Below are 15,186 nucleotides of genomic sequence, written 5' to 3' on the forward strand. Positions count from 1 at the left end.
TATTGCTCTGGGCCTCCCTGCACTCATCCTTAACTTCTAGACCCTAACATGGAAATTATCTAGGGCTTTTTAAAAGCCTTCTGACTTTCTCCCATCACCAGCTGGGGCCCGGATGCAGGCACTGTGCCGGCCAAAGCATTGCAATTAACTTTCTGTGATTCACTGCTTATTGTTAGGAGGACCTACAAGTTTTAAATTGATGGAGCCTCTTCGAGTCCCATGAATTATATATACATATGTACAACTAACAGTGGCACTCAATGATCTTAAAGGTCTTTTCTGACCTAAACGATTCTATGATTCTATGATTCTATAGTATATGTGATGGTTAAAACACGATTATGGAGAATGCTAACAAAAAAAACCGTAGAGAACTTCAGCAAAAAAAAGGGTAAACTCTGGCTTAAAACTGAGCATATGCTGGGTATCACATTGAGACAGCTGCTCCTGACTCTCTGGAGTCACTAAACCTATGCAGAAATGAAGCATGAACTGAAAAACTCCTGCAGAGATGTTCCAACAGCTCTGTCCTATCACCCTGTGCTCAGTGCTCCCATTCAGCACGTGAGGCAGCCTTGAAATACCAAAAAAATGGGGCTCCTGTCAAAATGAGGGACAAAATTGTTTGCTAGCTATAACCCCCATCACTAATTCATACTTGGTGAATCCTAGGATGTTATTCAGTATTCATTCTGTGCCACAGACCGCAGTTTCTGGGGGATCTGAGAGTGTCTGCCTGGTATAATCACTGGGGAGAAGCAGGGTGAGTCTCTGCAGCTGGTTTGTAATTACTGCTGATGCTGATGCTGTTTCACCGGATGGCTCAGCTGCAGGGGGTGCCCCTGCGGCTCTGGCACTCTGTAGGGAGTGAGGCTGGGACAAGACTGTGGTGCCTGTGGGTCACTGGAGAAGGCACCCTCTGCTGAAATGAAGCAAAGCCCTGGCTTTCTGAGGATCACAGCACAGGTCAGTGGTGGAACCAAGGCTGAGAGCTGGACCAGCAGGCTGTGACAGTAAGCTTCAACAAGCAGCCCAAAATAGCTGTAGCGTATGTCCAGGGAACAAGGAGAGAATAGACTCCACCTCAAATTCCTTAATTTCTTTTTTAAAAAATGTGTACCTATAAATGCTACACTTTTTAAATTACCCTTTTTGAATAATTTTGTTATGTAGCATTTCTTGTCTGGTTTTCTTCATTCATACTCAGTCTAAACATGAAAAAAAAAGCTACCTTGGAGAACATTTCTTCCATAGAGCTTCTTCCATATCCCCTTCAGCTGGAACAAACCTGCTGGTGTGACTGTGCCATGCAGCTCAGCATGGGATCTCTTCCACCATGTCAGATGCCCCTCAGGCTAAGTCATGCTGTGGGGATTCAGTAGAAACAGCTCTCCTACCACAGCTGCTCAGTTGCCCCTTGTCTGCATGTCATCAGGAGCTCCCTGATGGCTGTGGAGTCTCTGTGTGCTTTTAAATTAGAGTGCCCATTTGCTTCCACTTTGCAAGGTGTTTGTCAGTCTGTCTTCCCCCTTGCCAGGCAGACAGAGTTATGACATTTTCACTGTCAGAAGCAGAGTTCGATTTCAGACCTACAAGAGACGAAGGGAAGCCATAAAGAAATCCCTATCATAATTCAGGGGACTAAATAAATTCATGATGAATCCATAGCTGTCTTCAGGTTAAATCAAAATAATAAAAGATAAATGAAAAAATGGGAATATTTAATTTGTCACTTTCAAAATTCAGTTCTTTAACCTTTCATTTTAGAATGACTATCCATTTCCAGAGGTACTTCAAGGTTATTTAAATAATACTTTTAAAGTGCAAAAAGGATTGAACCCAAATGTGCAGAAAAAAAATTAATTTGTCAAAACATTTCCCAAGCAGTAATTTCAGATTGACCTCAAGTCACTTTCATCCATTAACAGTTGGATTTTAGGTGGACTGAAAAACAAGCTGAAAGTCCACCATCATCTGTTCACCACCATATCCACCACAGATATTGACACGAAAAGAAAGAAGACATAGTAATTTGTCTGTTCCATACAGCTGTGAAGCTTTAAGCCAGCTTGACCCTGCCTTTTGTATCTCTATATCTCCTTCCATGGGATTCAACACTTGTAAGAAGAACTTGTGAAATATAAAGGATTGGTGAAATGTAGCAAAGCACCAGTAGGAAAGTGCAAAAATTGGTAAGTTCAGCCATGTGACCCAGTTCTACTCATTAGCATTTTTTCCCACTTTTTTCCAAGATACATGATCAGACTTTGTTCTTTCAAATTTTGAAAGGATACCTGGCTTGGTGTATTTGCATTTGCTCAAGAGCATTTGGTGTTTTCACTTTTTTTATCAAATTTCCTTCAGCTGTTTAAAGAGCAGAAATATGATCAAGTAATGGGGGAACTCGTGACATGGAACAATTGATGGAGGCACACTCAAGGTGAGCAACTTACACCTATTGGTCATGGTTCTGGTCAGACTCCTGTCCCGATGGCTTCTGGGTTCTAGGCATGTTTATGAACTCCACTCTGTAAAATGTAACTCACTCCTCCTCCTCCAGCCAATATCTTCTTGGCTTCTCCCTCATCTGTCCTTCCCTCTGTCTCTTGCAGAAGGCAGGAAAGACATGTAAGTTGAATGATGTGCTCATATTGCTCTTATTGAACGCTTGTAATTCTGAATGCAAATGGCACTCTTTATACATGAACAGGACTAAATTCACTGGATAAATTATTCACAACAGATAATTCAACCTGCTCTCATGGGAGAATGTAATGAATGTCTGATGATGTTAAAAAAAAAAGCCACAACTAATTTTTCCAACCAGTGAAGTCAATGGCAAAACCTTTTACTGACTGGCCAGGTTTGTCTAGTTTGGAGAAAAGGAGACTAAGAGGTGACCTCATTGCTCTCCACAGCTTCGTGAGAAGGGGAAGCGGAGACGAAGTGTTGAGCTCCTCTCCTTGGTATCCAGTGACAGGATGCGTGGGAATGATTCAAAGCTTTGCCAGGAGAGGTTCAGACTTTAGAGGAAGGAGTTTTTTATCAAAAGGGTGGTCAAACAGGGGAACAGGCTTCCTAGAGAGGGGGTAGATGCTGTCAGTGTTGAAGAGGCATTTGGACAATGTCCCTAATAACATGCTTTAACTTTTGGTCAGCCCTGAAGTGGTCAGGCAGTTGGACTAGATGATTGTTGGAGGTCCCTTCCAACTGAATTGCTCTATTCTATTCTATTCTGTTCTGTTCTATTCTATTCTATTCTAGATTCCATTCCATTCCATTCCTATTCTGTTTGCACCTTGGATAGATTTGCAGCTAATGAGGATTAACAAATTTTGTGATCAGGGTGACACCAGCTGCCCTGGACTACTGGCCATCATCCCTGGCAATTCACCATGGGCATGATTTGGGTGCCATGACTGTGCAGTGGATACAGGGTCTGGGAAAAGGTTTGCGTAGGAGCTGCCACCGCCCTTCCCCTCCATGGCAGGGGAGGCGAGTGGGGTGAGGGCTGGGCTGTGCTCCAGCTTGTACCACTGCTCCCCGCTGGCCGTCGGCAGTGGGGACATGCGGCCTCGGGACACTGGGGAGAAACAGGGACACAGGGATAGTGCGAGTCAGCCTGGTGAGGTGGGAGATGGGGAAGTAAGGGGAGGGGGGTGAACTTGGCATCCTTTGCCTCTGCCCCCGGGGGTATTTACGTCCGGTTCCGTCTGGGTGTCCCATGTTCCCACCTGTCTGTTCCTACCGTGTGGTGCACTGACAGCTGCAGACTGTCACCACCCACAGCCCCACCGGCCCCTTTTTCTCTCGGCGCTGCGGGTGCTTCGCTGCGCCGCAGAACCGCACGGCCTCAGCCACGCAACGCCCGCGGTCCGGGGCGCGGAACGACTGTGACGGGAGGACACAGCGGCGGTGCAAAACGCTCTCATAAATAAAAGATGAGCCCTGCCCGCCCGGTCGCGGCACCTTCCCAGGGCACCTGCGAGCCTGGCCGTGCGAGGGAGAGGCGGCGTGAGGCAGTGGGCAGGGGCCGCGTTATGTAAGGCCCGCGGGGCGGGGGCGCTGCCGGCGGTGCTGCGGCGGCGCAGGTCGGCTCGGCTCGGCTCGGCTCGGAGCGGGCGGCGGCGGCCGCCTGGATCGGGCCCGCGGCGGCGGACGGAAAGCGGCTTATCCCCCTCCCTCCCTCCTCCCTGTTGCCATGGAGACGGGCGGGCGGCGGCGGCGGCGGCGGCGGGGCTGTCAGTGAGGGATCGCACCGCGCTCCGCGGCGGAGGGGAAGCCGCGGCGGCGGCGGCAGCGGCAGACATGGACTCGCACTGCGACTGTGCCGAGCCCCCGGCCACCGAGCAGCCGTCGGGGAGGATTAACAAAACCGCCTTCAAGCTGTTCAGGAGGAGGAAGTCCGGGGGCACCATGCCGAGCATCTTCGGGGTGCGGAGCAGAGGCGGGGAGGGGAAGGGCGCCGGCAAGCCGGGGATGGTGCGGAGCCGGACGCACGACGGCTTGGCCGACGCCGTGCTGGAGAGCAGCAAGAAGGAGGAACCGGTCGGCGGCGACCCGCAGGGTCGGGAGGCGCAGGAGCGGCCGGCCGGCAGCCTCGGCGGCCCCGCCGGCCCCGCCGGCAGCGCGGTGGCCAAGTCGCACAGCTTCTTCTCGCTGCTGAGGAAGAACGGCAGGCAGGCGGAGGGCGCGGAGTCCCGCGCTGGCGGCAGACAAAAGAAGGGGCTGAAGGGGATCTTCAGCAGCATGCGGTGGCACAAAAAGGACAAAAACGGCAAGGAGGAGAGGGGGGAAACCTCGGACATCCCGTCCGGCCTTATCATGCCGGGGTCCCTGACCGCCAGCCTGGAGTGCATCAAGGAGGAGACGCCGAAACCTTTGTCTGAGACCCCGAACGGCGCGGGAGACGCGGGGCCGGAGCCGCTGCGGGAGAAGCGCAGCGGCGAGGCGCCCGCCGAGGCTGAGGAGCCCGAAGCAGGCGGCGGGGAGCCCCGGGCCAGCAGCCCCCCGCACCGAGAGGAGCCGGCCCCCGCCGCCGCCGTGCGGCGACTCGAGGAGCTCAGCCGCGAGCGATCGGAGCCAGGCGCCGTAGAGGTTGGGACTGCGAAGGATGCGGCGATAACAGGTGAAATTCCAATAACGACTATCCCCCCTGTTGAACCTCACTGTGATAGCGGTCAAGAGACGGCAGCCGCCCCTGACCCTTCCTCTGTTGATCCACCCTCAGAGCAATCGATTGATCGTATTTGTTTGATGTTTGCTGACGTGACTTCACTGAAAAGCTTTGACTCTCTTACAGGCTGCGGAGATATTATTGCGGACCACGAGGAGGATGTGGGCGGCGGGAGTGGCGTCTGCGAGAAGAGCACCCCCGTGGCCGGCAAGCTGGGTGCCACCAAGAAGCACCCCACCATGGTGGCCTACCAGGGAGGAGGGGAGGAGATGGCCAGCCCGGACCAGGTGGATGACACCTGCCTACAGGAGTTCTGGGATATGCTGTCACAGAAAGACGACACTCAGACAGAAGGAGGAGGAAGTGGAGGCGGGACAAAGAAGCCCGAGGAGTTGAAGGAAAACCTAGGTACCGAAGGTGCCCAGAATAGGGTGGTGGTGAAGCGTGGTGACCTCCACCAGATTGCCATACACGTCAACCACAAAGAGGAACAGAAGGGGAGAGAGAAGGAGCAACACGAAGGCATCCCAAACAGTGACGAGGGCTACTGGGATTCCACCACCCCTGGTCCTGAGGAAGATGGTTCCACAAGCATCCAGAAGGAAACCATTCCCAGGGACAGTTACAGCGGGGATGCTCTCTACGACCTCTATGCTGAGCCAGATGAGAACCCACCAGTGGGGCCTACGAACGAAGAAGTCACCAGCGTGCCACGCTCCAAGCCCGTGTCGCCAATAACGACCACGAGCTCACTGAAAACACCCTCAAGCACAGCGAAGGACTCCAAGATACCCATCAGCATTAAACACCTCTCCTCGCATCCCGCCAGCCATGGAGCAGATGCCAGTAACAGCCATCATGTGGCACACCATCACCTAGCCAAGAGCGAGATGCACAGAACAAAAATCCCTGTCTCTAAAGTACTGGTACGCCGGGTCAGTAGCAGGGGCGTAGCAGGGACAACAGTGAAAGCTGCCACTTACCAGGACAGTGCCAAAAAGTAGTTGAGTAAGAGGTGGAGACAAAGACAGACAACGAGGTCAATATGTGAAAGTCTGCATAAGGGACCACAGATAATGAATTAGTTTTGCATCACCTGAAGAAAGGCACCTAAAAGGCTTCCTTCACTGTACTCCATGGGCCTGCACTTCTGAATCTCTTCTTACTAGACTGTTTGGCTGAATATAAAAAGTCGACTTCTTTTTGAGCACTTTTTTTTACATTTGTATCTTTTTTCTGCAACACTAAACTCTGGGGAGGTTCATTTTTACACACCTTTCTGGATGTAGGACTTGGATTATGAGCCTAAATGACCATCCTTCCTCATGCAAAGCAGTATCATGAGTTCTTCAAAGGAACAAAGTTACAAAAAGGAGCAACATGAGAGGTTCTTCAATACACTTATCTTTTAATCATTTCTGGGGGAGGAGTGAAGGGTGGGTGCCTGGCTCTGAAAATGATGTTTGCTCTTCGAGATATTGGAAAAAAATGCCAAGCAAAAAACAACCAACATAACAGGTATTTTACCTGCTGTAAGAACGAGAGCACTGCTCAGCAGCAGACTTGATTGACTTGTGTGCAGGAGCTAACTAAGGAGTTAGGTGGACTTGTCTAACAGGAAAACGTATTTTTGTTTGTCTGTCTCTCTGGTTGGTTTTGATCTGGTCTAATGTAAATGGGTAACACAGACACCTGACATAGATTCAGATGTTTACATCAATACTTGTCAGATAATGCATACAATCAGGTTCAGGGAAACATTTTACTAAATGCCAATATATACACACTGTCCACATTTATACAATAACTTTCTCGCTATGTGTAAATATATACATGTTTTAGCAGATTTACTCAGTGCTACAGATTTTTTATGAAAAAAAAGTCACCCGTCCTTATTATCTAGAGTTTAAGCAAAAGTTAGTTTTTATAGGTAGATAGTTTTACAGTTCTAAAATGATAGAACTTCGTGTAAGTACCTTAAATTAGAGCAAAACTCTGGTTTGTATGGGCTCATGCATCCCCAGATAAGTAAGTCTGAAGTGCTGATTTTATCCTAGTGGCACATTCCATGGCTCAGAGCTGAGGTTCTGACAGCACTGCCACTGCAAACCTCTATTTTCAGGGGTTTAGACACAGTTGCTCTGGGCTTAAACCTTACAGAGAAGGAACCCAGCAAAGAAATGTGTTTTTTAAGTATTATTTTTTAAAATATATAAAATTAGTTTTTGACTATTTAAAGAAAGTTTGGGTTCTTGTTGCTTTTTATTTTCATTCTTAATAATGTCAGAATAATTTTACTTTAAGAGAGAGAAAGAAAATATGGTAAGCTAGTGGTACATAAAATGGTCTGATGAGCTTGTCTCTTATGAGAAATGTATTAATGGCCAGGACATTTTTAAATAATGGCTACTGTACATGGGCATTGGCAACATTTTAAAGAAATTTAATAGGGTTTTAATGTGCCTGAGGACATATTTTTATGATACACTGAAAAAGCTCCAAAATTCACTGAAGTTTAAAGGTAAATGTTATGTATTTACAAAATATTTTGATATATGTATTTAATCATCAGACCACATTTAATATAAAATATATACTCCAGTGTATCTAAAAATAATATACATTTTAAAAATATACATGTCTATATTATGCAGAGAATCCTAAATTCACATCACTGAAGCTAATGGGTCTGATCTTACATAGCAGTTGGTTTTATTGTCTCTTAAATCGAAAGAAAAAAAGGAAAATAAATATACAGAATATACATTTGAAGGATATTAAGGTTATAGGCAAACCATAAAAAGCCAGGATATACCATAATAAGAATTGTGTATATATATATATGTGTGGTTCATGGTTCACTGGGGAAATGACCTTAGAGTCACAAAGGTAAAATTGGCATCTAGTCCTGAAATTGCTGCAGGATTTAATACCGAGTTGCAACACACCAGTGAAAGTGTTAGTTTTTCCTGACCGGTCCCTGTTTTCATGGTTTGAGAAAGAACCCTAATACACTTCAAGGAAGATTATTTTATATGCTTTCTTTCTTACGTGTACGTGTGTGGTTTCCTATATGCCTCCCCACACAGCTGTGTTGTGCATATGCATGTGTAGTCACACGCAGCTCCTCCCAGGGTACGTGCACCATGCTCATGTGAGCACAGCCATGTGTGCCCGCTCCCACGCACAGGCTCAGGGGATCTGTCTCCAAACATGCTGGCGATGGTTTCCTTCGCCTGAGAAAGGGATTTGCATTTGGCCTGACTCTACTTGTGCATTTTAGAAAGTTAAAGCTCAAATACCCTCAAAAGGATGTATGTACAGAACATGGAATATTATCCTGCTCCTCAGCCCTAAATCTAACATTCCTTTTTCTGTTCTTTTGTTTTTGCTTGACTGTAAGGGACACATCTTTCCTTTCATGACAACTCTGCAGAAAAATCCTAGTTCCCCATTTTGTTCTAAGGACAAATTGTGCTGAAAGATTCTATAGGGTACTGGAAGTTGAGAGGGAGGGAGGATGTGGGGGTAGTACCATAAAAATTGGAAGCATTGAGTACAGGTAGTAGGAGCGGTGCATCTTTAAAACCGCTAGGAGATACCAACTGTCATCTGTACAGGACTTGTGTGTGGCAAATTATTCACCATATATGTTTTTTGTTTGCGTTGTGGCATGTCTGTATTGAGAAACCAGTATAACACTAGACTAACTCCCTCTCACGTAACCATTAACACGAATCATCATTAAAATGCTTTGTCTTCCCTTCATTTTTTTCTCTCTCCTTTGTTTTCTGCCATGTTTTTCCTCCATCCTCTGCATGCTGGTGGGTGGCTTCCCCCTCGGTGCTAATCCCTGGAGCAAGGAGCCCTGGGCTCGCAGTCGAGCATGGGTGGGAGGGCAGCCGCCCTGCCTGCCGATGCCAGGTGCTCCCCAGTCGCTCTCTCAAGCTTTCTGTTGCATACCCAGTGTAAGTACATTTTGCAAATCTCTTGGTGGTTCGTTTGGCTGCTTGCTATGTACATATTTTAAGGACAATCATATCCTTAAAAGGAAAACAGGAAAATAGCTAGTAGTAGGGCGTCAGTATTTTGAATCATTGCAGCATACTGACGTTTATTCAGGGTAATGGTTGTGTGAGAGTAAAGACAAAATTCAATGTTCAAATTAACTTTGTATTTATAAAATTCAGTTTTGTCTTTAAGCCATCTATGTTCTTTATTTCAAAAGGTAATAGAAAATCTAATATTTACTCGGGCTTTCAATTTTCACACAAATATATTTGTATAACTCCACACAATGCCTAAAACAATCATTGGAAGGAGGTTCAAAGGCTTTCTTTAGACCTGTATTTAATTCCTGAAAGATCCCCATAAAATACTGTGAGATGCCTAAGAACAAACAGTTAATGGCTTCCTGGATTTAAAGGCTGAGACAAAAAGAGGCAATAGTCCTGAGGCATTCTGTTGTGGCTTGCATTCTTATTTATGTTACCCTGTTCAAGCATATATTTTTCTTGGCTTTGGTAGGAATTGAGGTAGAAATGGTGTTCTGAGTCCCAAAGATCACATTCCCAATGCTGTCGTTGTTTTGATTTTCTTAAACAATACTTTTTAAAATTTGTTTTATTTGTTATTTGGTGGTCTGAATGATGCTTTGTAATTAACAGCTGTATGCCATTCATAAAGGATTTTATAGATCAGGACTCAGTATTTAGTTATGTGTACTCTTTGCACTTTCAGGTCCCTACTGGTAAATTTTATATATTCCTAGAATTTTTCTATATATTGCGTAGTGTTTTATAGCTAGCTACAGTGATTTCAGTGGTATACATTCCCGTCCTTTATATCAGCACAGAGGATTTCCCTTCGGTAGCATGAAATGATGTTTTTGTGGACTTCTTTTGTCATGATAGGAGCTCAGTTTCTGTACTATATGTGTGGCCTGCAACAGACATAAAAGGTCTTATTTTCCATGTAGTGCATATGCATTTTGCTCTTGCCAGTAATAGGACTCAACTACATGTAATAGATTTCACAAGAAATTCTATGACTTAAATAAGAAAAATCTATGTTCAGTCTTATTCCATCAATCACCAGCATTTTCTTCATCCACTGTGAATATTCTCACTACCATCATTCAGGGTAGTAGAGGACTGAATTTTAAAAATTACATGCATAGATGTACACTATGAAAATTAATTCACTGATTATTTTTTAATGACTCTTACTTAATTATTTATCTAAGCTAAATGAATATTGCACCAAAGTCTTAAAACATCTGATGCAGATGGCATTTTCAGTAAGATGCTATGAGTGCTGATGAGCCAAATTAACAGGCTTTGCTTAGCAAAGCAAAACCTTGTTGTTTCTTAAATTTTTTGTACTGACTGAGCTTGCAGATCAAAGGGAGCCATTGATTCTGCGGCATGGCCATGCACCGAGGCTTTTCTTTCCGTGCTCTAATGGACTACTTTCCGAAAAGGCTTTTGAGCAAGATAGTGGTACAAAAGAGACAGATCACAGTAACAATAGCCACTTACAAGACAGATGGTTATCCAACAGCCACAACGGGGGACTCTAGGCAAGGTGGCCTGAAAATGTGTTTTCATAGCTACTGATATGAAAGGCTGAGGCCTCTGTCTTGGAAAAACAAATTGACACCAACTCAAAGACACCGCAGAAATGCGTCTTGGCAGAGTTTACACTTGACAGCTTCTGCAGGGTTTGGTTTTGTGTTTTATTTTGGCTTTTCCTTTTTTTTCACCCCTTTGTTTATGCTTCCATTATAATGACATAACCCCACGTGTCCGAGCAGAACTGCACAACAATTGACTCTTCTGAGATTCAGTGCTGAGAATACACTGTCAGCTGTCTTCAGTGGCCTGGGACTGGTTCCTGCTGATCATCCCTCCCTTCCATTGAGGGATGGGAGGGATGGGATGACAGGATTCTCTTGTCATGAGTACACGTGCTGTTTACTGTGTGCAGGAGGTATCTCAATCTGTCTTGCTGTTTGTGTTCAGGGGACAGTTTATTTTTAATTTGACTCACAGAATTTTTTAGCTCATTAGTTCACATCTTGTCTTCCTTGTGAGCATCTCAGCTAGGAACAGTCAGCACTGAGTTGGTGTTTCCTACGTCCATTTCATGTACAGAGAAATAGAAAAACTTGTCATATGCAAAGGAATAATAGCTATACCTACTTGAACCACATCATGTGGGTCTTTATTCCTGCAAAAGCAGGTTGTTAAAGCTCTTCTTGCCTTAGAAGACTTCTCCATCCAAAACAGTGAATACTATTGCCTAGGACCCTTTTTTTTTTCCTTCTATATCTCTCTTTCCCTTTCAGCCATATTGCAGTTGCTTGGGAAACTGAGATTTTTGATCTAGCCTTCCAGCACTAGAAAAGAGGAGCTGCTGTCAGTGTGTTCCTCAGGAGATCTTTGCTTCTACTTCTTGGTCTTGAAAAAAAATTAAATTCCCCTCAGAATAAGCTGCAAAAATATTTTAAATGGAGATCTCTGCTGTGTGATCTCATACACATGGGTGAGGATGTTGAGTGATATTTTGCATAGCATGGAATGCATCCCTCCACTTTCCTCTTGTGGACAATTTAGCAAATCTGTCAGGGAAGCATGTCACTCTTGTAGGAAAGCCTAGGAGCTGTTTGTTATGGAATCTGTGTCCAGATTTTCTTTATCTTTGATAAGAACTGCTTTCCTTTTTCCTTTCTGTACATACTTTAAATAGAGCCAAAGTTGTAGTGGAGAGAGGAAAAGGTTATGTACCTCATAGGGTAAGGAGATTCAACTGCTAGTCTGAAAGGCTTCTTGTAGCAATGGCTAAAAGAAGAAGATTGCTTTACCTACTTTGACTTCAGCTCCAAGCAATGGTCTGCAATAAAAGCTAAACCAGCTATGGCCACAAAGTTAGAAAAGGGGCATTTGCCAACATGACAATCTCATTCCAAGGTCCAGTTCTGCTGCGGCAAAGCTTCCACTGACTCCAGTAAGAACTGGCAAAGGTCCTTAATCTCTTATCTTAAGGAAATAGGAAGTGTTCCTTAAATAAGTCTTCCTTTTTTCCTCCAAATATTAGCATTATTCAGATGTTTGTGCAGTCTTTTATATTACTGTGGTAGTGTTTTCACTGGTCTGAATACAAAACATATCTGTCCATTGTTTTTCCATCTTAACAAGCTGCACTCCTGCACATAATTCCAGTGCTCAGCATGTTTAAATTACAGCTAACACAATCACTGGCTTCCTTAATTTAACTCTTGATGGCAAGAACAGGACCAGATTCTTTCCACAGTTCTAAACCCCCTGCTTATTTTGTTATTGTTTGTGGTTTTGATATGGTAACTAATGAAGCCTCCCTTTAACGATTACACAGCCACATTTTTAATATATGTTGTTAGGGGGACCAGTATGTAGGGACTGAATGGTAAGATCTTTAACAGATTTTTATTATTTTGGATGATGTTGCATCAAAACAGTTGCTAAATCAGTATCGGGTTGTTTCCATAGGCTTTTTATGCAGATGCACTGGGAGCTTTGAACATAATGTGCTCATAAAAGAAAATTGGCTAAATCTGCTTTGAATTAAGCCTGATCTTAAAATATTGGTTAATGGCATCAGATGGGAAGGTGTGTCCTAACTCACCTGCACCCTGTAGACTGGGGGAGCAAGGCACCTCCAGTCACTGGGAGCATTTGCTGTCTGACCCTGACATATGGTCCCAGCAGAGAGGTGTAGGCTGTCACCATGTGCAGGTGTCAGCCCAATTGGACAACAACAGGAAAAACCAGGGTGGTGGTACTGTGTTGGAGTGGGTGGGTTGATAGGGCGTCTGGGAGATGGAATGAAAGCAAGGGCTGAACTTCTTGTCCTTGTGGAAAAAGAGATTTATACATTTTTTTCTTGCATTGATGCTTGGATTGCTGTGTTACACTGGGTTAGGAGCTGGTGTGAGTCTGCATGTGCTGAAGCCAGTGCTCCTGCCGGTGGACTACAGTATGACTGCTTTCATCGACACCTGAACAGTGCCCAGTGTTTTAGTTTCTAAAGACAGTTTCAGCACAGAAATGTCCACAAATCCTCTGTAGCCCAGCACTGATTCATGGCATCTCACTGCTCTTCCGTCCTCATTTTTCCGGGAAGATGTGAAGACGCAAGCCCTAGGCAGAGTAGGGAGCTCTGGCTGCACCCTTGCAGCCCAAGTACAAGTGGGGAGGGAGTGTGGCACACACAGTGCAGCAGCACTACCAAGTACTAGGCACGTGGCTTGATAAAAGCAACATTATCCTGCTTTTCAAAAGAGGGAGCAAGACTAAAACTGTTCCTTTTTTTTTTCTTTTTTAATTAAAATAAGTCCTCTGCCATGGGTGAAATTGTAACAGCTAGACAATATCTTATTCCACCAATATTCTCTCTGAAATCAGTGGATCTGCTAGCAGTGCCAGTTGTTATTAAGGTTGAGTGAAAATTCCATAATTTGATCCCATCTGAATTTTCCTTGCTCTGTTAGTAGAATCTGCCTCAGAAAAGTTCTAGTGTTGAAGCTTGTGGCCCTTTTGAAATGGGGGATGAAGTATGAATGTGGTTGGTGGAAAATACAGATTCAATAAATCCAGTGTTTTATGACTTCAGTCTTTAATGACAGCCCAACTCTGCTTAAGCATCATGGTATGCATGAGGAAATGGTAGCATGGACTGCTCCGCACTGCATGGGACAAACCAATGCTCTTGGTGTTTCCTACGTGCTGAAAGGGACATATGTGTCCAGCTAGGAGTCACTTAGCCTGTTTCTATAAGATGTGTTATAGCTGACAGATCACTGTTAATTACAATTTTCCCTCGTATTTTGTGTCAACCACCCCCAGCAAGGTAGCATATGACCTATTCAAGGTAATGAGTGAGTAAGCCAGAACTCTCCTCTCCTTTTATCTAAAAGGTTTGGTAATAATCTGGCTAGTCTGTGTGCACCAACTTTTTCTTAGTGAAAGCTCACAATATTCCGGGCAGGGGGCGTTTTTATAACAGAGACTGTTAAACACACTCTGCTCCTTTCCACTTCTACAAACTTTGATGAGTATGTGTCTCCTCGAATCACTGTATTCTTAATGTATTTACAACTTAACTGATAGCAATAGATGTCTTTCTTCCCTGGCAGTTCACAAGGATATACTAATCAGTGTTTATTATATTTTTAATTCTGTAAATATTTATTTTGGTACTCTGTGTATTTATTGGCACTGATTCTGGTGTTTGCTTATGTGTCATTGTAAATGTTGATGGTTTCAATAGTCTTGCTTCTAATGAATGTAAGGAACTCAGACTAACTGCACTTTTCTTCCATTCAAAAATCTTAACAGTGAAAAATATTCCCACTGTCATGTGCTATAATGAATACAGTTAATAAAACCAGTTGTCACTTTTCATTGATGAATGTGAAGGTTACTTTTTGATGTTTTATCTAGAGATAGAGCCAATCTATACAGTGCACTGGAAAATACTAGACTTTTGAAAGCAAGACATTAGGAAATTATGTCACCAAAATACCATAAAAGAGAATATTTGGGCTTGTGTGCACTTTGATTTTTATATAGACATGCCTTTAGCAATTCTACTAATAACATCATAGAATAACTAGACTAAATTTGTTACTTAAAGAGGGGCTTTCAGAAATGAGAGTTTTGGTCTTCTGGTCTTCCATTTCATCAGCATGTAGTTTTTGTTTGGTTTTGGTTTTTCTTTTTCTTTCCCTTTAAACAACTTAGACAATGAAATGGACTGAGCTTCATTCTGTTTTTTAAATCAGTTTTGTTTCCTGCTTCTCCCGGTTGGGAAGCCAGCAGGGAAGCTGGTTCTCTTGGCACAAATTGACTTGGGAGTTGCAGTTTTGGTATGACAGCCAGAAAATGCAGTCTGCTGTAAGCTACATTTCCCACCTTTAAAACTGGAACTTCATTGCTATAACTATGAAATGACATTTATTAGAACCTCTA

At 44.3% G+C, this 15,186-nt stretch overlaps 1 protein-coding gene across 2 annotated transcripts; it reads left to right on the forward strand.

Annotated features, from left to right (window-relative positions):
- The first annotated feature begins 4,208 nt into the window (after positions 1-4,208).
- AMER2 (APC membrane recruitment protein 2) lies at positions 4,209-14,623 on the forward strand. 2 transcript variants are annotated; one of them, XM_027677866.1, is made up of 2 exons: positions 4,229-5,128; positions 5,303-14,623. In XM_027677866.1, the coding sequence occupies exons 1-2, from the start codon at positions 4,309-4,311 to the stop codon at positions 6,178-6,180; spliced, it is 1,698 nt and encodes a 565-aa protein (XP_027533667.1). In that variant the 5' UTR covers positions 4,229-4,308; the 3' UTR covers positions 6,181-14,623. The 2 variants fall into 2 exon arrangements, with proteins under 2 accessions (XP_027533668.1, XP_027533667.1); XM_027677867.1 differs by having other exon boundaries at positions 4,209-14,623.
- Positions 14,624-15,186: the final 563 nt, after the last annotated feature.

This window comes from Neopelma chrysocephalum, unplaced genomic scaffold (assembly GCF_003984885.1).
Source record: "Neopelma chrysocephalum unplaced genomic scaffold, ASM398488v2 Primary Assembly neopelma1_43, whole genome shotgun sequence".
NCBI classification, from domain to species: Eukaryota; Metazoa; Chordata; class Aves; order Passeriformes; family Pipridae; genus Neopelma; species Neopelma chrysocephalum.